General features: G+C 40.6%; 2 protein-coding genes across 9 annotated transcripts in view; one reads left to right on the plus strand and one right to left on the minus strand.

Moving 5' to 3' along the window:
- The window catches only part of LOC107217004 (laminin subunit alpha-1), a 167918-nt gene that overhangs the window by 130505 nt on the left and 12506 nt on the right, over window positions 1-24907 (plus strand). The gene's annotated exons all lie outside the window — the stretch shown is intronic.
- Window positions 2776-23273, minus strand: LOC124293080 (maltase 2-like). Of its 7 annotated transcripts, none has more exons than XM_046732355.1 (7): window positions 23065-23273; window positions 22449-22912; window positions 21925-22371; window positions 21581-21836; window positions 21140-21479; window positions 20932-21042; window positions 2776-2851 (listed from the first exon to the last, which is right to left on the minus strand). In XM_046732355.1, exons 1-7 carry the CDS (start codon window positions 23231-23233, stop codon window positions 2791-2793), a joined length of 1848 nt encoding a protein of 615 aa, XP_046588311.1. In that variant the 5' UTR covers window positions 23234-23273; the 3' UTR covers window positions 2776-2790. The 7 variants fall into 7 exon arrangements, with proteins under 7 accessions (XP_046588311.1, XP_046588313.1, XP_046588316.1 ...); XM_046732357.1 differs by lacking the exon at window positions 2776-2851 and adding an exon at window positions 4933-5400; XM_046732360.1 differs by lacking the exon at window positions 2776-2851 and adding an exon at window positions 7289-7316.

Below are 24907 nucleotides of genomic sequence, written 5' to 3' on the forward strand. Positions count from 1 at the left end.
AAACGCCATTTCGCTGTACAGTAATATTTATTCACCGAAAGTGTTTTATAAATATCTGCGTCAATATAAAATATAAGAATGTTCATCGTCTATCACGATTCAGGGAAAAAAGGGGTAAAAGCTTTATCTGAGGAAATGGGAAAAAGAAATCGTGAATAGATTTATACTTTGTCATAAAATTCAGAGCAGGGCTTATTTCATTGCGCCAGGCTTCAATGTGCGATATATCTTCTCTGATTTTGATTTCTTATCAAGGCTGCGACGTTATATACAACTTTTTTGTTCATTAGTAAACTGTTTAAGGTCAACTTTGACCTCTTTTATTACGTTATGCATGGAATTGATCGTATTTAACGAGAGTACGAGACTAAGAAGAGAGAGAAAAGAAAGATATCACCAAAACACGGAAGTTATTTTACACACGGAGAAATCTTGTATGATTTGATTATTCAACAAGGCTTGCGATAAGTTACCCTTTTTTCTTTTCTCTCGTCGCAACCAATTAAAATATTTTTCTAAGCTATATGCAATCTTATTTGACGGAAGGAAACAATTAGACGATAAGAATGGAACCATAAAGATAAAACTTCTCGAAACTATTCGAAATTGTTTCTCAAACATATTCGTTTCACCTTCTACGGAAAAAGTTTACACAAATTTATCAACCTCTAATTGATTTCGCTATGGCAAGGCAATTTCTGAAAATAAAAAAATAAAACGCATCACAATTGAGGTCAAATTCCTGCAGTAACTCTCGCGCTAGTAACTAATAAATATATACCTGTAACGTAACGTACACTTACAATTAAACCGGCATTTATCTTCGATCAAGTTAGTGTTACGACTTGAGCCCCGTAGCCAAGCCGATCTCAGTTTCTACGCTGCAGCGGTATCAGCGTATATAATGTACCGTAGTTGGAGTTTGTTCCGGTTATATATCACCCGACACAAACGGACCCACGCACAAACACTCAGGCACGCATTTAATGATAATATAAGCCAAATGATTATTATACCAGGTGTGAAACACCTAGTTAACGCCTAATTGAATCCGCGCGGTGCACCTATACCGCAATTATATCGAATAAATTAACTCCGCGTGAGAAGACGAAGAGTTTTATATACTTAATTATCGATACTGTATCCACGTGCGTGCAACCTAATCGTTGGGAATAGCATGACTCGAGATAAAAGTTCCGTAATCAATTAATTGTAATTAACTATAGTCAAGTGGTCTTGTTTCTTCCTTATCGCACTTTTTATACTCATTATTTGATTGTGATCGAATTACATCAGGAGAGGAAAAAAATTCAAAAAAAAAATTCTGAATTCGGTCGAATTACGAAACTTTGATTGTAGATCTACTTTGGATTATCAGCTTAAAAATCTGAATGCAGAGTGTGAATAATTGCAAAATCTTATACCTGCAACTTTCCATAATAAGTATTTGGTAGGTGCTGCAGCTGTTGCATGAGTTTTTCTTATTCTTGTACCATATTTTGTTTTTATCTTTTAAATTTCTGAAAAAATTCCTTATATTTTTTTCTCTCTTCTAAAATCTTCACGATTTATATTTAGCCTCGTGTGTCTTCGCGCGTGTTCGGTAACAACGTGATGTGCAGCTTTTGATAGGCGCGATGTAAAGCTTGTAACGATTAGACCTGTAGGTTGGTAATCTCTTGTTTGAGCACGCTGCATTCACGCACCTTCATGGACCGTCGAGCGGAAGAAGGAACGATATATTATATACAGAAACGGAGAAGAAGAAAAAATAACGAGAGCAAGTGATACGGAGAGAGAGAGAGAGAGAGAGAGAGAGAAAACGATCGCACACCTTTAAACTTACATGCATTATACGCGCCCTGTTGTATTTATTACTTAAGCTGCGGGTATTAGGTCAGGCGCTTAGCTGTGCTGTGGAAATTAATCAGCAAATTTATCTCTCTAATTGCTTTCTCGCTCTAAATTATATGACTTGGCACACGGCTGTGTTTTACGTTTAATAAATAATCAGGAATCTGGGTCAGCACGATGTAGACAAAAGTACAGGAAAGAAAAATTTTTAAACGTAGATGCATAGCGTTCGAAAATTCTTACCTTTTGCGTAGAAAAAAAAATCGTCGAATCTGGTATTAACTGGCGTTAAATTCAAGTTGTCAGCGGTAAAAGAGTCACGTATATACGGTCCACATGTAGGCATATGTACGGTATATACGCGCACGCTTGCATCAGGCTTCCGGCAGTTTCACCTCATCGCCAATCCGGCTCGATATGATTTACCGCGTGGTCGATAATCCGCTATGCAAATTAGCCACGTCGCACGATGCACTTGATAAATACCAGGAAATAAAAAGACAAAATGGATCAACAGCATGAAACCGAATAGGCGACATACCTTTTTCACTCGTGTGCAATATCTGCGGTTTAAATTCAGTACACGATTACTAAACTCAAATCAAAAACGCAATTCTGAAAATTGGCCACCGAACTTCGTTGTACAGGATAAATGATGGAGATTAATTAAATTTAATTATTGCAATAACTATCATTGCTGTGATACCATCATACTAAGGATAATTATAATACTCGGCGGTGTAATATTTAGAGAATAATAATTTCATACCTCGGGGTGGATTCGTTTTATGCATCATACACCTTGCGCGTATACCTATATGCTATGGTCGTAATTAAGTCGCTCGCGTCTTACTTGACGTATACTAATTAATTATTCACTGCATATTAAATTCCCGTATCTTACATACCTACAGTTAGGTCGTCTAATGGAGACGCCTACCACCTTCGTCTCATCTCCGCGCGACATTCTTGTACCGGATGCAGATACCATACCTGTCTGTAAACATAAATGTCATTTGAAAATAAAACATTCATTTTTTTATATAACAATGAATAAATCGATTATTCGTGCGCGTAGGTTACAATGCCGTATAAATAATCCTTGCGTTTCGATGCGTGTAAAAAATGACGAAAATCGATGTCTTTCGTCGCGAAATTGAAATCTTCGCCCTTCACGAATCTCGCGGGTATGCGGTTTAAAGTGCAGTACCTAACGTACATGCCACACTATAATACGGTATAAACTGCACCCCGGAATTGCACCAGGTCGCGGTTTGTTAAGGTCCGCGATCACGTACTCGAGCTGAACACCGCGTGCCATCTCCATGGCAATCACCTCCTGGGTGGTCCGTGCCCAACGCCACCGGGCATCTTCGGACCGTGCCCTCGAGTATTAAGTAATTTACCCCCCTTTCTTCCTTGCATTTATAGTTTTTCTTTTTTTTTTTTCTTTTTTTTTTCTCTCATACACGCATTTATATATGTACATATGTGTATCTCATATCTGTAACGTCACTTGCCTCGATTATCGTGAACGAGGGATAACCGACGTCGCGTAATCAACGAGCTTGATTAACTAGTGAAACGAGGTACGCGTATAACGATAAGGATCATGCAACAATTTCGCACGGGATTTTGTATAAAGTGGAGAGGAAATTTGAAGATGCAATATTACCGCACCAGGCCAATGCTTGAATGTTCAGATATTAAAAACTGAGTGGAAGAAAACCGATTCTTATCAGGGGATTGGCTGGCTGAAGATCGACATTTTTCGTTAATTTTATTACGAGACAGTCGTGCATTGTGCTTTGATCAAATTCTTGTATTCGTATTGTCGCGAGGATCTCTTTTTAAGAATAAAAAAATTAAAAATACTCGATGCTTTGTTTCAAATGTCTTGAAAATGGTCAAAAATCTAATATCTGCACACTGTCGATGCAGGTCACTTTATTCAAAAGTCTATTTTCTATCAAATTACTGTAGCATTTTTTTATCTTACGTTAGTTTTGTTAATCATTCGATTTTACAACATCGAACTGATATATTCGTTAAAGTCAGTAAATGGCAATATCGAATTCACTACAGAAAGAAGAAATGAAAATCCGTTTCAATCAATTTGTTGAAACTAGTCTTCCGAGTAAAACGAACCATCATCGAGTGAATCGAATGATTTGAACTCAAAAATCGTTTTCTAATTTTTCCTTTCTAATTCCAATGTTCTTTACCTTTTGCAATTTTAAAGAGACCTCTGTAGCTTACGAATACGTACAACAATTTGACAAAGACTCAACGTACAACCAAATCGCAAAAAAGTAGTAAAAGTTATCGATTTTTTCCCAACCAAAAAAACAGCTTTTGGTAAGAAGAAGTCAGAAGAAATTAAACGAATTTCATCGCAGTTTTGCACTCAGCAACCGTATTGCCGGCACATGTATTTCGTGATATAAAATTTGGGTGTTTAGGTAGCCGACATTAAATCCCTGATGGTCCCAAAGTACAGGGCGGCGATCTGACGCAGTAAACGGGGTGGCTGAACAATGCTTGCGGGAATAACTATGGGCCCTATCACGTAGTCCGTGTTGTAACACTGGCTAGGTTTTATTAGTCCGTTTTACTGTGTATTCTACGTCGAAAAATACTCTGTACGCGACGGTATAACGGAGACGGTAAAATTTACAGGGCTCAGAATCATAAGTAACCATGGGGTATTTATCGTGTATTTATAAACCAAGTGTTCAACCTGTTTTTTCTCCTTCATTATCAGTTCGGTAAAAAAAAAAAAATAAAAAATCAATGAAACGTGCATCGTAATGGGAATAAAACGAGGGACTATGCAATTCTTGAAATTGCAAGTTATTTTACGTAAAGCGATTCCTGAGAAATTGGTTAAAAATCCGTTTAATCACGATACATGCCTATTTCAGCTACGAAAAGAAAAAAATCACGAGTTATATAACTTTAAATTTATCCATCCCTTCGATACAGCAGCTGCACTTTATAACTAGGTACACTTCGCCAAGTTAGTATGAACAAATTTGAACTTTGAAACGGGGGGAAAAAAGAAAATTCTAAATACCGACTGTTATAATAATAATAGTAATAATAACAAAAGAAACAACGAGCCAATTTTCTTTTCTCCTTCGACAAAGATCGCGGCAATTATAAATCGATACAATCGACTATTCGCCGAGGGTTCTAACGAAGGCGTTTAAATCTAATCACGTATGGCGAAGAGGGTCGAGAATGAAACGTGTGTCAAAACTTCGTTCGGTGTTCTTGCGATAAGTTCCTCCCATGGAGCCCTGCGTCCCCGTGCAGCGGCAGCAACGTCAGAGAAACGACATAAGCGAAGCGTACGCGTTTACTTGTGTGGATCAGCGTTCTCGTGCGCAAGTAAATCGGACCTCGCTGTCGTCAACGAAGTAGTCAGCATCCTCCTCATCCTCCTCCTCCTCCTCCTCCTTCTTCTTCTCGTCGTCGTCGTCCTCGTCCTCTCGGCATCGTCAATCCGGCGGACCAGTCTTTAAAGGGGATCTCCTCTTGGCGCTTTGGACACAAACAAGAGATTCTTTGATCGTATCTTTTGACTCACTCGTCGCATCGCCACACTCGTGTAACACACAAACTTATGGGAGGATAATACACGTCCAGTACGCGTGACGCGGTCCCTATGAAGTTACCGCTACCCATATTCTATAATACGATCCCCGCCGATACTTTTTACCCTCGCAATTTATCATCCGCTTCATGTACGCGCAGGCTTCGCAAAGTGCGCCAGATACTCGTGAAAACAAAAAAAATGAATAAACAAAAGGATCGAGATGAGAAGAAGCGATGTAAAAAATTAGATTTTTCATCGATTGTTCTCGGCGGTTGAATAAATCCCATTATGCAGTAACGAATTTATACACGTGTTGTGTATGGGTATTGGGTGGATAATATTTATGCAGGAATTCGACGGAACTATTTTTACTCGCAGATTAGGTGACAAGCGATTTCATGTTCGTTACATATTTCAATGCAAATTCCTGATTCGTTGATCAGCGATTGCTTATTGATATGTGTGATTCACGATTTCGTACGGTGAATAGCATCTCGAAGAAATTACAATCGTCGGAATTGATAAATAAATCATGAGCGTTGAAAATATACGCGCACAGCTGTGCAGCTCGATATATTAATGTAATCACGCAACAGCTTTATTATCAGTAAATATTAATTTATAGTCAAAGTAAATTTGCATCGTTCAGCGCGATTTGAATTTGACGAGAATTATTTGTCACTTCGTACAGTATGAAAGTATGAAAAAAACAGAAAAGAAATGCGTTAGATGTCGTAATACGTATAATGTTATTGTACGATGCGTGGAGTATAATGAAGTATAAAAATTGCGTAAAAATTGTTCAATAATTTTGTAAGAACGTCGTACTTGAATTACCATTTTTTTCACATTTACTTCATCGATCATGTCTTCGGTATCTTCAGTGATTGTCACATACCGAATGTAACTGTATTATCAACATTCCCATGTAAATTTGCTACGATTATAACGGGTCGCAGTCTATCACTCGAGTTATTTATCGTTCATAATTTGCCATTGAAATGAAGTAAAGTCGAATGAATAGAAACCTATTTGAAAAAAAAAAAAAAAAATGTTAAAGGAAAAATCAAAGGTCGTTTACATGGTAACGAATGCGTATTAATACGCGCGTACACCCACGCGTTTCCGGGCATGCGACCACATCGCGTTTCGTGCTAGGATATGTATTTAATTGCTCGCATGCAATTATTATACATATGATAAGTCCGTGAAAAATCTTCCCTAACAATTAGTGGACATATTTCTTTTTTTTTTTCTTTTTTGCTATTAATACGTAAATGAATGCAATTCGTTGCAATAGCTGAACTTTTCAGAAATTCCCAGAAAAAACATGCGGCATTAGTCATAAAACCTTTATATTTTTTAAAAGTTTTATCTCGATACGACGTTGACTTGTGAGTTTTCGAAAAATTTTCAGTTCGAATTTTTCAAATTAATGCAACTGGAAAACGAATCCAAATATTGAAAAAAGTCGGGACATCTTTTTTCTGTCTCAAATCGTAGATTTATGAAAAAATTTTTTTTGAAGATATCTTATAAAAATCACTGACTTCTTTGCATTTTGAACAACGATTTTTTTTTAACTTAATGTTTCAGTCGTTTTTCTTTTGAAAAACATTCCCAAAAATATTGACTTTCTCATAAATTTCAAGTCAATGCTGGTATGATCAGCTTACTCGTAATATTTTAATGATTTATTTTTGAATTTGAATATGTTGGAGTTTTTTTCAAAAAATTTGCAGACGATTGACTAACTCAAATGGTTTAAATATTTTTATATCGTGTAAATAGTTCTTGTTATTACGCGTAATTAGGATAATTTAAAATTCTCACCATCAGACTTTATGTCACCGAATAGTCCCTGTGTAAGAAATCCATGCAATCAGCAGTTCGATTTTGCGATCCAATGATTTTTCACAACATTTAAGGGGGGTATCTCTCCCAAACTTACCCTACCTGCAACGTATAAAGCTGAAATTCATATCCCGCATATACATATATACATACATGTAGTAAGGAGACGTAGAAGAGGAAGAGAGATAAAAGGGAGGGAAAAAAGAAAATGAAAACGCAGGTGATGACGTCGAGGCAGGTATAATCTCGCCGTGGTATAATAATGGTCCTCTCTGTGCCTGAAAAAAGCCAAAACTGTTTTCTCACTATCGGGGAGAGACGGGGAGAGAGATAGAGAGAGAGAGGGAAAGAGAGGAGAGAACACGTGCTGCAGGGTACTCGGAACGCCGTTGACCTTAATTCAAATTCCTCGCATACAACTGCACGATGAGACAAAAAGTACTCGGCAGCATGTTCGTTTTTGTAATCCCCGGAAAATTAGTTAAAAAAATGTTTAATCCCTTCTCTTGTTATCTGTTATTATTATACTACTTTGCCCGGATATTTTGTTCGGAATTAGGCTTCGGAAATTCGATACCTCTGTGACATGGATTCCTATCGTCAGACCCTTCGTATGTGGAAATCAATTAATGTGTATACTCGATACCCCGATACCTTGTGCAACGATCTTGTAAGTAAAAAAATAGAACACGATACGCATGCCTCGGATGATCGCTGATGAACTTTCCAGATATCAGTCCAGGTGGATTTCAATTTTTAATGTTACTTTATCAGTCTTGTATTTTCTCAATTTTGTTATTTTATTATTATAATGTTTGTTGGTTTTCTTCTTTCGATCGTGTACTCCAAATCTCGTTTCAGAATGATCGGTGCCAGAAAATACGTGGACTGTTTATATTTTCGTAGCTAAATGCCTGTGTACAGCGTGTATTACAGAGGATGAGGTACAGCGAGGAAGGCGGTCTTGTTTGCGTAAGAAGGTATACTGGATAAGATTTCTTCTGATGATACCGACCTTAATAATTTAATCTAGCGCAGTGATTAAAAAATAAAAAAGAAAGAGAAACGAAAGGAAAGAAAAAGAGGTAAAGAAAAAAATACAAGAATCCTTCTTAGCCGTGGCTTCTTCCCACCAGGGGGTTACGTAACAGCAATGCTTCGCTTTGCGCTCTTATTCCCTCTTCTTTTCTTCATTACTATCCTACGATCCTCCTCGTATCCGTGACGCATTTCTCTCCCTACTTGAAATATTTCACCACGTCATTCTACCGCGGTATAATCGTTCGTACACAGATATAATATCTTTGTCGTCCAAGCTGCAGTAGGCAAAGGAAAGAAAGCTTTCGTCGAGGATTTTAAAAATGAACGAATCACGCAAATACAAGGGAAACCACAATTTTTAGTCACGAAGTGAACTCGCACCTTATTCGATGTATTTATTTTAGATGGAATATCTTTGGACGCGGGGGAAATTTCCGTGAACTTTAACTCACATCGTTGCATTTGAAATTCCTCGCACGATTTCCCGTCTATATACCATCAATTAGCGATGTTACTGCTTCCGGATTTCGTTAAGGTAAACTTACGTGAAGTCCCTTCGGTATTCCGCGGGTAGAACCCACTGCGGTGTCGTAAAACTGACCGTAAACGATGACCGTTTCTATCTCGAAGAATGGACGGATGCCTGGATGAATGTACCTAAGTATGCACCGGAGACATTATCCTCGCCGAGTCTTCCGCCTGACTTGTTGCAAATCGCCGTCAATTTTTCATTTTATACCAAGGTATATGCATACCTTTTATGTATACTCTACATGTCTCGATGTACATATGCTGCGAAAAACCATTGCACGTTATAACAGTGCTTGAAATATTTTTAAAGAATGGCTACAACAAATTGGAACGCTCGGCAAAACGTACCGCAGTTTTATACTGCAATTGATTGCCTCCGCAATGAATTTCCCCGGATTTTCTTCTCGTCGTTTCATTCCACGATACAAGAAATGCACGCAAGTGTTACGTTTCATCGACACGTTGTCGGCGGCTCGGTGTAAAACGTACGAGGCACTTATCAGGTACCTAGACACTTATCTGTTATTCACGTGTAAGTACGTGCGACGCCCGGAGCAGGATGATAGGAGTGCGGAAGTATTTACAAACGCGTTATTGCGGGCCCGCGATCTCGCCATGGGGTACTTTATGGGTCCTTTGCCCTCTGGAACAAGGAGGAGGCGCGTTTTGTAAAACTAACAGACGGACACCGTCTGCGGACTTCGAACCGTGCGGCATAAGCGATGGAATGACAGCTTGACGTTTTAATCGTTCATTCATTCGCTTTGGTGGGTATTCGTACGCCTGTGTAACCCACGATGTTGGATAAGTGACGTGACGTTGCAGGTATAAACGTTTGCCCCGTGAACCGAGGATATACGAGGAGAATTTTACACTTTCATTGCGATATTCAATGCACACGGGTTTCGCTAATCATTGCTGTAGAAACTCCTGTGAAAAGTTAACGTGGCTATAAATTGGAGGATTTTTGAAACTGTAGCAGACTTTGACAAATGAAGAAAACAAAAAGATTTCAAGCCAGTTTCGGAGATCGATCGTCTAAATGGTATGAAGAATGGATAATCGATTGACCACGGTCACCAATTTTAGTAACCAAATGAACGTGATGTTAAAACGAGTGTCTAGGAATCTTAGAAGAAAGACAATCCATCAACAAACCTTCGATAGCGGCAGTCAAAGATGCGCTGGTTAAAAAGGTGCTCAAATATAAATAACACGTATATTATATCGAACGGAAACGTCTCGTCAGTTTAAATCAGTCTCTAATGGCTTTCCCCCCTGACACGAAATATATGTGATAACCGCAAGGTTTGAGAAACGAGTAAATTACTAGTTGGATGTATAATGCACACATGCCCTGAACCGCATCACCTGCTCCTAAAACGACCAATTAATCTCGCGGATGCAGAGACGAGTCACGCGCCATATTGTGGGGGAACCGAACAGTATCCGCTTTGTCTGAAACGTACGGTGTATGAAATTCCACTACGTTATCACGGGGCCCGCGGCACTCCGTGGCAGAAGGTCGGATGTGGGCGGGATAAGACGCGTGCAAAACGGGCCGGATGTCCCTCTTTTTGTTCCCGTGTGTTATACGCGGGTGTGTATTCTGCTACCTGGGACGGGGATAAGGGGGTAAAGGAGAAACCAGGCGGAGAGAAAATCGGCGAAAAAGAAGTTTCCGAAAAAGGATTAAAATCGAGGAGAAGAAAAGCCGGAGTCGCTGCGGTTTCGCCGCGGCTGGTGCAGGTGCTTTTTTTTATCTTACCCTACCTCCGTGCCCCTATGAATCTGACTCTGAGGCCTCGACTCCCCGGCGATATCTTCGCCCGGTGCACCCACGTGCACGGCATAGTAAACACCGGGCGAGATGCAGCCAGAGAAAGAGCGAGAGAAAGAGAGAGAGTGAGAGGAAGGGAGAGGAGAGAGAAACTTGGAATTGGGCGAGTAGTACACGGGCGAGAGATGGTGGGACGAAGACTTGAGAGAGGAAGAGATGAAGAGAGGAAAGAGAGAGGAGGAGACCCGGCTAATGGTAGCGCGCTCAAGAAGTAAGAACAGTGTACCGCGAGCTACGCGACTCGAAGCACCGCACGCCGCGCCATCGGAGCCAACGTAACGCCGATGCTGCAGGTGTCTCGACGTCGGTGGTTCCTACAGGTTGCAAATTTTTGAAGAAAAACCGCCCGCAGGAAGAGGCGTAAGTCGGAGGAAACGAAGCAAGCGACGCGTGACCCTGGTACCAACCATCAGGTTAGGTACCGCAGGGTAGTCGGGTTCGGATCGCGAGTTCGGCGTCTGGGACCTTCGAGGTTCGAAGGGATCCCTTATTATGGGGTAGTCATGACGGAAGGAATTAAGCTGCTGCGGTCCCAGGGCGGCGCTGCCCTGGTCCTAGTGTCGGTGCTTATGGTGGTATCAGGGGGGCCCGGAGGAAGCGGGGAAGCGGGAAGTAGCGGTGCGCCGAAAGTGTTTTCCAAAGATTTTGAGTGGACCCTTGTGCCCGGTTTGAGCAAGCGCGATAACCGCGGGAGTGTCGTCGATAAGGGCGGTGAGAAAACCGGGATTCCTCCAGGGGTTCAGGGGCCAATTTTCCCACGAGAGCATTCACGCAGCCTGCGGAAACGCGCCGCGGATATTCCGCCTGATTTTCACCGCAGGAGAAAATACCAGAGGGGGTATCGCTGGCCCCGGGTCCAGGGATTCTACTCCGGGAGAAAACCCGTCGCCTACGTTCACATTCAACCCTCCTCTCCCAGGGTAGCTTTCACGAGGAAATGCCACCGATGCATGGTTTACTACAAACCCTGTCCCTCTCCCGTCAACCAACCCGTCAGGGTCTGGCCTACCAACAAGTATGGAAGACCTCAGGCCAACTGGTACGGGCTTAAATACGGTGAGTTTGTTAGCGGAGAACCCTGTCAGACACCGGAAAGATGAGCTTTCGAGAGCTTTGCGCTCTGCCAAGGCGCCTCCGTTGAATCAGGATCGCGTCCCGTGTCTCTCTATCCTTGCATCGCGCATCGTGCACCACATCGATGCACCGGCGCTTGTCAACGGGGCAGACGGCAGAGACAGGAGAGGCTAATCCTCCGCATCTGTCTCTCTGCAGCTAGTCCTACTCGCTAATCTGACAGCCGATCGTAAATCGGTCCATGAAAATTTTTCGGCTCGATATCAGAGTGGACGGTGTCATCTATCGCACGTGTTTATCTTTGCTATGGCTTGTTTTCGGTGTTAAGACTGATTGGTCTACGTGCCGTAAACTCCACCAAATAGAAATTGAAGCACAAATTCGATCCACCCTATCGGTTCCAATACATTTGAAACATTTTCAATTCACTTGAGCTCTACGATTTACGAGTCTGTTGTCATAGTTGAAAAGATAACAAACCCTTACGTCTGGTTTAATGTAACTACACACGTACGGCAGTAGCCCGAAATGATAATTCATTTGCCGCAAACTGGTAGATCCCAATGAAAAAGGAAAACCGATCGTGGACTCTGTAAAGCCTTGCTAAAGCACTGAGTAACCTCAGGCGCGATATGTCGCGAAGTTATCGGGCGATGGTTATCACGACGGTATCTCGTCACCAGCTGTCATCCTCGCTTGCGCCAACACTCTTCTCGTCTTCGTTTACTTTACGCGTATCCGTGCACCATGCGTGATTGCGATTAGCCGTCGACGCCCATTCCGATGAATCGGGCTGCTCCCCAGGGTCACTAAATTTTCAATCGTTGAACTTGGAGAAGAGCGATAAGTGCGACGGATCAATTAGCGCAGAACACTACGTTCGAAAGTTTCAATCGTTCCAGCGCTGTTAATTTACCGAAAGACTTAACGATCAAGATCTTCCGTGCAATGAGCTGCGAGAATTTCACGGTGACGAGAGAAACCTTTGAATCGACTTGATCGACTGTTTCAATAGCTTTCGAACACCCTCGAGTGTCTTTCTTCCAGCGGGATTTGACGGTGGGTGAAATCAGATACCGACGTGTCTTTTATACAAGTCGTTTTAACCGTGTGTCACTTGTGAACAATTCTCGATTGAAATGAACTGCATAAGTGAGTTGAAAATTGCTAACCACAAATCACTTCAAATTGAACTCATTTACAGAAAATAGACTATAGACCAACCCTGTTCTATTACTAAACTACTCCAAAGTCGAAGAATAGTTACATGCAGGGAGAAGAATCATACAGCCTCATAAACATTGATTTAAAATCGCACACTCGCTTATATTTTATAGCCTCTGAATTAATGGATCGAGTATCGACACACGATAATTTAAGAGACATTTTTTCAATCGCTCTGGTTAATTATTACCCTCCCGAATGGCATGGAGCGAGCGATTCGCCGCAAATCCTTCAACGGATAATAAAAATGACCGTCTGTCAAAAGACCTGGTATATATATAATACCGCGGCCACTTGGGAAGAGAAAATAAAGTTGTTCACCTGGAGAGCCATGGTCGGATCGTTTCGCCTCGCGTCGCGGCTCGCCTGCAGAAGTGGTGGACCGTTTTAAATCGTATTAATTGAATCCGATCTCCGTACCAAATGGCGTTAAGCTCGCATCCTTGCCGCAGAGACCTGCTTTTCGATGAAAAAATATATCAAACGAATCGATGGCTCAATCGACGATACGCGCTGATCGAAAAACTAATTCGCGAGCAGGTACGAGTGAATAGAAATTCGATTAACAATCAGTTCATATTTATTCATCAAACTTAACGTTCAAGCGTCTGTTCGAAGAGAGTCCGAATATTTAAAAAACGGAAGGTTACCGACGATGTCAAGAAAAATCGGATCCCTGTGGTATTTGGTCTTTTATTCATTTTATTCTCTGCGGAGCAGAAGCAGCAATGACCGATTATGACCGAAGCAGCCTCGATTATCCGGGAACGTCAATCCGAGGATAAACACGCTCGCCACCTGTAACCTGCGATCATCGAGTGATTTTTGGCGAACGTTTCGGAACGCGATATTATTATTTCTTTTCTTATTACATGCGGCTGCAGTTACCAGCTGCAACTGCACTCCTCTTCGGATGCATCGTTAGAACGGGTAGGCATCGTGAAAGGCTGAACGGTACAACGTGCCCATCCAGCAATCCTATGCATCTTTGGAATTAACTTTTAAACCGGAAACTTCGCAAGCACGATACGAAGCGACGTTTTCTTCGCTTTATTTAACCTTCTTTACCGCATCTCTCTTTCTCTTTATCTTCTTCGATGCTCGACACTCCCACCTACACACCTGTTTTCTGCCTCTTCTTATTTTCCCCTCTTTTTTTTTCATCTCGTCTCTCAATCTGTCTCAATCCTCTCGGTGCTTACGTGAAAACGAGTTATAACCACCTGAGAGAGTCGTCGGCGCGTATGCACGAGCTTTATACCAGCTTTATAGGTACGTATACCTATACCTACGTGCGTATCGCAGTTATGTACACCTTGATCGCAATTTGCGTGAAACTGCATCGCGACCCTGTGTGTTGTACACACTCGCTGTATACGAGAATTTTTGCGCTGTAAAAAAAAATGAGGAAACTCCCGATCCTCCGAAGCTGATCTCAATTCCGTTGATTCCCTCTAACGATTCGCACTAAATTCCGTCTTTGTGTTCCAATACCGTACTAATCTGATCTCGGTTTCTACCGTCGCCCATACGTAAATTACACATTATACGTATAACACGCTTCGCCTCGACGACGGTACTTTTGTACTTCGGTATCTCGCAATATCTTCTCGTGTCCGCTCACGCCAACTTCCTTCCTGTCGCGGTCGAGCTCTCACCCACACATCTAGTTAACGAAGATATCAGGAAACGAACTGGTGTACATGAGGTATATTTATAGTGTGATTGAGTCATTTTTTGCTGAAGATAACAAAAAAGACGAAGGTGATGAGAAATATGACGACGCTCGCGGTCAGAAAAATATCTTAATTCATATACATCCGAACGAGATCTATTTTTCCTAACATAGTTCGTTCAATCAACGAAGAATTTTGGCTCGATCTGGGTTTGCAAAAGAACAAAAAATTGCAAGTTTTACGAAACACTATTTTTCCGAAACTGATAAAAGAGTTCCTTTCAATTAAGTATTTGAATCTACAGCTGCCTTCGAATTTTACGCAAATGAATATAAAACAATTCTTATCGATGGATATGAGCGCGTTTTTTTTTTTTTTTTTTATTTTTTTTTCACTTCACAAGTATAAATACGCTTGTATGCGTTATTTTGGAAATATTTTACCGCACGAATTGTAAAGAGTTTTTCACGGACGTGGCTAATCTGATATTTTTATTTACTTACATCGAAATCGTTTTATTTTCTTTCTTTCGTTCGACGGTAGTTTCACGTAACGACAATTTCACGTATCCAGTTACACACCGCTATTACACCGTACACACGACACGCGTGTTCGGACAGCTACCGTGTATCGATACATATATTATTAATATTACGGTCGCGATCCTCGAGATAGGAAAATTAAACCGATTTCTCTTTCAAGTTTGTTGTTTTCATTGCTCTTCCTTACCGAGCATAGTATACCTGTAATCTTTTTTGCTATCGTTAATTTTCTCCGTACGGGATGAGAAGAAATTACACTTTCGGCGGAATGCGTGACTCCACTTATGATTACCAATTATAACAGCCTCGTCTATGCTCCAGGCAAGTCAGGACGCGTGCTCAGGAAGCTAATTAATCGTCATATTTAGGACTAATTCAGTCGTACACCTAATATTCTAACACTTCTAATACACGCCTGGATCCCGAGCGCAGGGCAAGGAACGGATAAATGAACTATTTCTGAGAATGATTACTGTGACGCTGATTAATTATCAGTCATCAAGAATATATTCTCATATGTTTATATGTATGTACGCATACGTGATATTTCGTATGGGATCGTACAACTACGTAAATGTATACGTGAATCCAATTAGTGAGACGGATTTTGTTTGCTGATTACTACAGTACAATATAAAATACAAACAGCTCGTTATATAATGATGATACATCAAGCGCACACGTTTTAATTATGTCGGGTAAATAAAAAGATTTTATAATGATAAACTAATGACAATTGAATCTGTGCGTAGAATGTCTTGGACAATATCTGTTACCTTTTTGAGAAGAAATCGGCTTCGGAATTATAACTGTTTCTTTTCAATCTAGCCGTTAACATTGTATTTTTCCATTTCATACTCCAGACGTAATTTTTTTAGCGTCGATGCATTCGAAAGTGCCGCCTACAATTATGTACAAAACAAGAATAATCATTAAGATTGTTATTTTAATGAGACAAAAGTTGAAGCCATAAATTACAAGTTTTTTATTTTGTGTAAACTGAACAATTACCTCGCGTCACAAAGCAGTGAATTTCGATGATATATGTTTCACGAGTGCAACGATGCGGTAAACAATTTAACAGGGGCTCGGTACCGAAGTTCGGATTATTAGTTCCGAACAATTTATGATTCACAGTTGACTAGACAATTGCTGTAAATTACAAGCAGCGTTTATGAGGTGGTTTAAGGAAGTCGACAACGGCTAGTTGCTCGTCATTGACAACCCCGAGGCGTTCAGAGAAATTTTCGAAGAGGATCGAGAATAGCAGAGTGTATGTAACGATTGTACAATACTTGGTTGAGATAAAAAATCGAGGTTGTTTCACGTCTTGAACGGGTGTCAGCAGCACAGAGTTATGTCTTCGCGTGAAATATGAACGAGAAACTGCAGCAGAAAATGAACTCGCCATTGCTTCGCTTCATAAACCGTGATGCCGAGAAATATAGAAGAGCGGAGACGTCAGATTTTTATCGCTATTCCAGAATCTAAATTCTAAAATTAATCGGCTTATCTTAAACTCTCGTATAAATAGGTATAGCAGCTCCGCTGCAGGGTTGCCCGATGCTGCACTTTAATTATAATATTTTTGATGAAATACTACACGTCAAGCTGCGGTTGAAGAAATCTTTAAAACGTGGTATTATCACAAATTTTATAATAAAATTTATCGTAATTAGCATGAAAAATATTCAGACGGAATTTTCTGTTTTCATTAAACTATATGCAGTAGGTTTGATTATTTCGTTTAATTTATTTGTGATAAATAGTAATAAGAAGTGTCAGAAACTTTTGTCCTGAGTGAAATTACATTTTGAGTATAAGCTTGTATTGCAGGACCTCGTTACAATATTATACCTTGGGTAGTTGGTGACTGGGTGGTAAAACAAATTTGATAAAGAATATCGACAATGCCGGTTCAGAATCCGAAGTGCAGGTTTCGTTGTTCAATTCACTATGAGAACTGGCTGCAACAATCGATTTACGATTGTCATCGAGGTAAGGAATTTATAGAGTGGTGCGGCTGGATAAAAGGGGCCGTGATTGGCATGGCAAGGATACACCTTGACCAACTTGAATCGGAATAAGACAGCGCCTTTATCGTTATCCATGACACGTGACAATTATTATAACTCGAGTCGGGTGTATCACTTTCTTTCGTCGAATTTTAATAAAAATAGCCATGCGCTGCATGGTTAGGAATTCGGAACGGTTCCAGCTCTCTTTCTGTCCTTTAGAGCGGATCGGTATCGGGTAACGAACTAATGAAGAAAATAGAGCATTGAGTCACCATGAAATGACCTACTCAACAACCGTTTAGAACAAAGATCAAAAATCCGTGGCATCGATGAAGCTTTCTGGAAATCAACGATATTTATATAAAAGAAACGAACACGTTACCATTCTTGAGAAAAACAACTTTTTGTCAATGTTCAGGATTTCCAATCGATTTCTTTTTACTTTTCTAAAACAAAGCCTCTTTTGCACGAACAAAGTAAATCTGTTCTTAAAAGAATTTATATTCGACTCGAAAACCCGGATTTTAATAACAGGGACTTGGGATTTCGGTGTATAATTCAACAAGCGTCGTTTAGTGGATGAACGGTAATTCCTCATTTCGATAAAACGATTAATGTTATTGATAATCACGTTTCCGGTAATTAGTAACCAAAATTAATCGCAAAAAGAATCTTTACCAACGGCTTATTCCGTATGTTGAATACAGTATTATTCTCCAGCTGTGGATCTATGTGTAAAAGTGACGTATCGCTGTATAGTAAGCGAGATGTGTATCTGCCTACCGAGATAGCTCGACTTTTATGCTGAGCCAGATTTCCGGGAACGAAAATGAGCCGGCTGATAGGAGAGAAGCTATGCCCAGTGCCCCGATTTGCCAAGCCTTGAGGGTTGAGCTTTATGGCGGTCGTTTTTTAACCTCCGTGCAGCTTCGGAATCAATGGATGAATGATTAAACAGAATGAGTGGCTTGTTCTTGCCAACTTGGTCGCTACACTCCGTCAATTCGAATGTGTTCACCGATAATGCGATATTATATATCGCACCTACTCGCTGCGTTATTTGTGTAATATATTAGTTAGGCGCAACGCGAGTCGGGGTTATGAATAAACAAATTGAAAAAAATTACCCACGCCGCACGCAGCTGCGAGGATTGTGCAACCTTTTTCCGTGCAATTGATGGATAAACTCATTGTCAGATTTGCCTCCGGCTTCCAATTATCCCTATCTTCACGCCTCGCGCTGTTTCTTCTTCTTATTTTATTCATCATCTTCGTATTCTTTGCGCCTCGCGTTTCAATTTCTTCTCACTTCTCTTACCCGCGACAGTTATTACTAGATAATAAATAGTAATCAATAATAGACTCGGCGACGGAGATGTTTGAAGACGTTTTCAATCGCCTCGATCTTCTCTACCTCGAGAGATTTATAGCCTTACGATCGCGTTGGTTTCGATTCAGTCCGCGGTACTCGACCATTTATTCTCTCCACTATAGGCTTCGATCGATCGTTTCGCTTTCTTTACCGTCTGTTTTTTCCCCTCTTTGTACCATCTCTTTTTTTCACCCTTTCTCGGAATCTTCAACTTTAACCAAGCACCCCCGAAGACTTGAGTAAATATCAATTTTTTCACCGTTCTTTGTAACGAAACAAATTTCTTAGCCGAAAAACCGGTCAATTATTGTTCCGATCGATCGATCGATTAACCTGAGCTGTCGCGAGGCTTTGAATTGAAAAGAAAATAAAAAATTTTACAATTTTTGCATCCCACAGTGTCTCTGTACACGAAGAAGTGCTTTACATCGTAAGAAAATGACAAGTGGCACCACCTTCTTCGTATTCCGCAGAGGTCATAGGATACTCGACGCGGTATGTCGGTGTGGCAGTGATATAAGCGATATCGGTTCGATCTACGAGAGTTGAGAGGATCTATGCTCGACGAATATCTGTTGTGACAGCATTAGACGTGATCTATAGCCCGGGGCTGCGACAGCAGGGATGTGCCAAGGGCTGCCCTACGATTATAATTTTCGTTTCGTCTATAGAGAAAATTGGCCTATTAGATAGTTGAAATTAAAATAGATTGTCGTAAGCAGGAATAGTGAAGAAGTTAACGCGTGCTGGATGAAAATTTGACACGTGAATAATGAACAGTAAAAATTAATTCTACCCGCCCGGAGTGAGAGCCGCCTCTTCTTCTCTCTCTCTCTCTCTTTCTATCTCTTTCTTCTCTCTGTCTGTACACCTTCGCTTATGACATCCCTGCACACTCTCCTTCTTTTTCTTTATTTCTCTCTGTCTCTCCCTCTCGCTCTCTCTCTCTCTATCTTTCTTACATCGCGTCGTGACTTTCTTCGAACTCTAACAAATCAACGAACCTGTGTCGCGTGTACTTACAGATGTCGAGTTATACGTATACAGATAATGCAGCTGTGTTACATAGCATCTCGCTGCATCCTCTCGAACGAAAGGAATACCCACGTGGACAGGCTACGTGTTAAGTGAACAGAGAATGAAAGAATATCTGTACAGACGCCGAGCACTTGTCACGATACCTTTTCATCAATCATCTCATGCCTGAGCCGTCGTTCGGTCTGTATAGGCATAAGTGTTGTATGCTAAGAGGAGTTATTGCTCAGAATTGTTTATCGATATCGTTCATTGAATTTGATAAACCGCGGCATCTTTTTCGACGGAGATAACAACTAGCGATGATGATCATCGTATGTAATATATATTTTCTCTCTCTCTCTCTTTCTCTTTCTCTTTTCATCGCTCTTTCTCTTGGGTACAATTATAGTGAGCATACCCTGCGCAGGCTTGTTATTGGCATCTGGTTATTTATTTCCTTATTTCTACCACCCTTTTGGTATTCCTGTTATATTAACTTTGCTGGTTTTCTTTTTTTTAAATTGTTTTCCATCTCAATTTTTTTACTCTTTATAATTTGCTTCAACCGTTTATCAAGATCCATTTATATTGACTTCAGGGTCGGGATAATGCTCACGTCATGCTCTTAAAAACTCTCGAGATTCAATTTGCGCTGGGGAACTTATCTCCCGAGTTTATAAGGAGCTTACTTTGGCTTGCGCACGATCCTACGTTTTATGCCCGATCGCGTTCGTGTTTACGTTTTTATTTCATACGCATGACGGTCTTTCGCGTATTATATATATATATATACACACATTATACGTGTGTACAAAAAACCGTAAAGTGCCCCATACTTTCATGCGCACTTGATTGGCACTCGGACACTCCAACTGAAATAGAATTATTTATTATTATACTCAATACGTTCTACGTGAACCAATTGAATTCTGTTTGAAAGCGGATTAAGCACAGGCGAATCGACGTTCTACCATTTGCAGTTGATCAATCGCTAAGAAACGAAATGCAAAGACCTTTGAGTAAGACTGTATCATATCGAAGTCAAAGTATACCAATATCGTCATTGAGTGTGACTCGCTGATTATCAGATCTACTTAATTTTCGCGATATTTCATTTCGCGCGATTCTTTTTAAACTCTGAAATCATAAGCATCGATGTATTGAAAAGTCGGCTTTGGTTGATAAGATTTTCTGATGTACAAATAGATACGAGATTATTATTACGTGAATAACATAGGCGAGTGATTATAGGTCAATGGTAAAAGACAAATTAAACCAAGGATATACCGAGTAGTGGACGATCGGATGGTCCGTGACCCGGAAACGGTATCCTCAACACCCTGCAGGACAATTGCAGCGTTGGCAGGTAGTTCAATGCTGGTTTTGGCATATTGATCTCTAAGAAATGGGGTAGAATATTTTGAAAAAATGCATTAAATATGAACTCTATCGATTAGGTACGTTGCCAGTATTGATTGACGAACGATCATCTTACCCAACGGCAATGCCAGAATTAATGTCAGCGATCAAAACTTCCAAAGTTTCAGGAAGGCTATCAAACACTTCCAGGCTAAGCGTTACCGCAGTTGCGTTGTCCCAATTGACCAAAACAACGATCGGCTGATAGTCGGAAAGCTCTCTTGTGAAGGCTATTACACTTTCGCTGATAACTTGAACGTTCAAATTTCCAGCCTGAATTATCGTACTGTTTCGCAACTGAATAAGTGCTTGTACATTCTTGTAATTACTGATATCGGCTGCCTTTTGAGCCGCGAGATTCAATGTTAAATAGTTCGAGTTCACCGGCAGCATGGTAGTAGCATTTGTTGAAAAACCTGGAAAAGAATTGTGCGCGTAGAATGCAAACTCGCGGTGTCAGCAATTTCCGAGATGTCGAGACCAGAACCAAGAGGAAAAGAATACGCGAAATACTAACCGGCGGAAGTTGTGTTGTCCCACTGATAAGGAGTGCGTTCGGGATCTCTTGAGAACGATTCGTAACGACTTTCGTCGGTGCTGCACGCCTGAGGATCCTCGGTTTCTTCCCATGTAAGATAGGTATCGGTCATACCGATTTCGTCCCCGTTATAAATGGTCGCAACACCGGGGAGCAGAAAGAGCAGTAAATTAACAGCATCCACGCGGGCCTCGCCGAGCTTCGTTGCGATCCGACTGTTGTCGTGGTTTCCAAACTGTTTCCAAAGAAAAATCGTCCCATTAATTATTCGGGATATTCTATTATAGTTGTGGCTTAGAACGATCTCTGCTTTGGTAACTTACCACCCAATTTGCCGTTGCGTTATCCGGCAAGTTCTCCATCCATTTGACAATTATGTCCACTACTTCACTAGCTGTGTCTAAAACGGCGTTATTCACGCCATTCTCGTCTTTGATCATGAAAAAGTTGAACGGTATGTGCGATCCGTAATCGTAGTATTCCATTATGCTTGAAATATTTGCGTATGCTTCGGTGAACATCACTCTCTCAACACCGTCCCCTTTCACAGACGTATAATTGTCTATGTGATCCCTCCATATTTGTACTATTTCGTAATTCTCTTGCAAATCCTTCGTGTATATGTGCTCGAGATAGTAGTAATCAGTTGACTCGTAGCCGTCCAAACCAGATTCCGGCTCGTCTGCCAGTGAAGCAGCTTCTATCAGGTAGGGCAAGGAGTCGATACGGAAACCGTATATACCACGATCTAGCCAGAAGGTTAGTATCTCCTGGAAACAATGAAATTTGACGTAATAGTGACGGTCGATTATAATTATCGCTAATCAATATGATACCGGTATCGCACCTTGGTTTCCTCTATCACCAGCTCGTTCGTGAAGTTAAGATCGGGCTGCTTGACGTGAAATTGATGAAGATAGTAGGCCTGACGCTCGTCCACCCATTCCCATGCGCTTCCGCTGTTGAAAACGCTGAGCCAATTATTCGGCGGGTTCCGAGTGCCGTTTACCTCGATTCCTTCGTTCCAAATGTAGTAATCGGTGTAAGGATCGACGCTGTACTTGGAATAGTTGAACCATGCGTGTTCGTCGCTTGTATGATTGGGTACGTAATCCAAAACTACTTTAAGACCAAGTTCATTTGCCGTGGCGATGAGGTCGTCGAAATCGTCCAGGGTACCATAGACTGGATTGACGCTAAGGTAATCGGAAATATCGTAGCCGCTGTCGATTAAGGGACTCGCGAAGAAAGGTGACAGCCAGATAACTTCGACCCCCATGTCAACCAAGTGAGTCAATTTGCTAGCGATACCTGAGAATGAATTAGTTTTAGTTTTATCGGCACTGTTGTGGATACGCGTAAACTAAAATACCGCACTGTTAGTTGATCACTCACTGACTAACCACCGAACGCGTTCGAACCAATGGTTCGACGATCATTAAACAATTCGAATGATGACTTACCATTCAAATCACCGATTCCATCACCGTCACTGTCTTTGAAAGAACGTGGCCAAATTTGGTAAAGAGTCGTTGTCTGCCACCACAGCGTTGCTTGTGTTACGTTGAAGCTGGTAGCTTCGATTGACGCCGTTACAGCGACGAAGAAGAAAATCACCCTCAGAGAACACATCGCGTGATTGACTATGAGTTTCGTACAATTACGGTGTACTCTTCCCTGATGGTCGAATATATAGACTGTGCCGATATCGCCTCCCGGGATCTTTCTACGCTGCTACACTCGTGTTTAATCGTATAAAAATAACAAACATATGTTGAGTAACTTATGTAACTCCGAACAGTGATTAAAGATTTCTTATGATTTTGATTACGGGCATCAGCTATATACTTCCTTGATGAGCAATAAAGATATACTTTTTTCAGCATTTTTTTTTCCGTTGGGTATGTAAAAAATCGCTCCACCGAATATCTGTGCATCCATCAAGTTGTGTGAGGAAAAAAAGTCATGCTATTTAAATGTTAATGATTACAGGGTAACCTTGATGAATAAAAATTCTGCGGCAATGAGAATAATCGCCGAATAGTAATTATGTATACAGTTGGTATGGTATTATACAAAGTACAGAGGAATCGATCATTTTCGATCTGTTCTAATAGTGATATTTGCATCAGTGTTTCGCCGTGGTTTTTTTTCGATTTGCAGTCAATTGTAATAGCCGGGAGTCAGTGACCTTTTTTTGGAACTTATTTTCGCACATTCTATTTGTAGTAGTTTCAAGTCAATTGATGACGTTTTTCAAAAAATCGACAGTCTGGTTCTTGATTTCCGATAGAATCGATGAGTGAAAATTACAAACTCACGCTACTTATTCTTGCAAGGATGAAACTTCATAAAAAAACGCAGTCTGCCTGGTTTACGGAGCTAGAAACTCAGTTCGGTTGGTCTTTTTTTTTTATTTACAAAAATCGAGCTTTTTTTTCGATGCCGGGAACTTATTTTGGCATAGACGAAACTCGTTGTACTAGTTAGCGTCATAATGAAAACTAAGAAAAAAGCAGTATTGCTAGTTTCTGGAATTGGGAAATGAGTCTGGCAGAATTTCGAAAATCGTTAAAAAAAAAAAAAAACTTATGGAACTTGTTTTCGCATTTTTGAAAATTTTTCAGATTGTTAAATGCGTTGTACAATTATCGAAAGCGCAGTGTGGCTATCATTCGAGGTTACTCCAGCCTTGCCAGACTGACCGAAAGATGCGTAAGCTTGTAACTTATTGGCGATCGTTATATTAACGATTTCGCATAAATATCGAGTACAGTCTTAATTTCGCACAATACATTTCTTCTAGATGATAGTTTACACTATACGCGAATAAAAAGACAGTCTGGCTACTAATCTAAATCATCAAAGCTTCGTCAAACTCTAAAATTGTTAGTTATCGAGCGTTCTAGAGGTCATCTCGGTCGATACAGAGACGACTCGCGTTCTATTGGCTATTTTTTTAATTTTTTCTTACTAATTAACATATTGAGAATGAGCATGTGCATGTGTTCTCACGCAAGCAATGCCATGTAGCATATTTTTATACCATGAAATGTACTGCTTAATCATAATATCAGAATATTGTTGAAATGTAAATAGGGATGATTTCTTCCAATGACCATTAATTTTTGTTCGAACATAATTCTTATACATTTCGAAATGCACAAAATACACAAAGGTAATAATTTTTTTTGTATCTTATTCCGCGTCCGTTTCATCTTCTTCTGTCTCATCCAGACAATCATCATTACCAGCGTCGTTATCTTCATCAGAATCATCCGAATCATTACCTTAGAACAACAGGTA

Source organism: Neodiprion lecontei, chromosome 2, assembly GCF_021901455.1.
Source record: "Neodiprion lecontei isolate iyNeoLeco1 chromosome 2, iyNeoLeco1.1, whole genome shotgun sequence".
Lineage (NCBI taxonomy): Eukaryota > Metazoa > Arthropoda > Insecta > Hymenoptera > Diprionidae > Neodiprion > Neodiprion lecontei.

Excerpts from the sequence above, each read along its gene's own strand:
- LOC124293080 (XM_046732354.1), bottom strand. The coding sequence starts at position 23,233 with ATGTGTTCTCTGAGGGTGATTTTCTTCTTCGTCGCTGTAACGGCGTCA. Across the intron at positions 22,913-23,064 it reads TGGAATCGGTGATTTGAATG|GTATCGCTAGCAAATTGACT; the intron begins GTAAGTCATCAT and ends ATTCATTCTCAG. Across the intron at positions 21,480-21,580 it reads GGACAACACAACTTCCGCCG|GTTTTTCAACAAATGCTACT; the intron begins GTTAGTATTTCG and ends ATTCTTTTCCAG.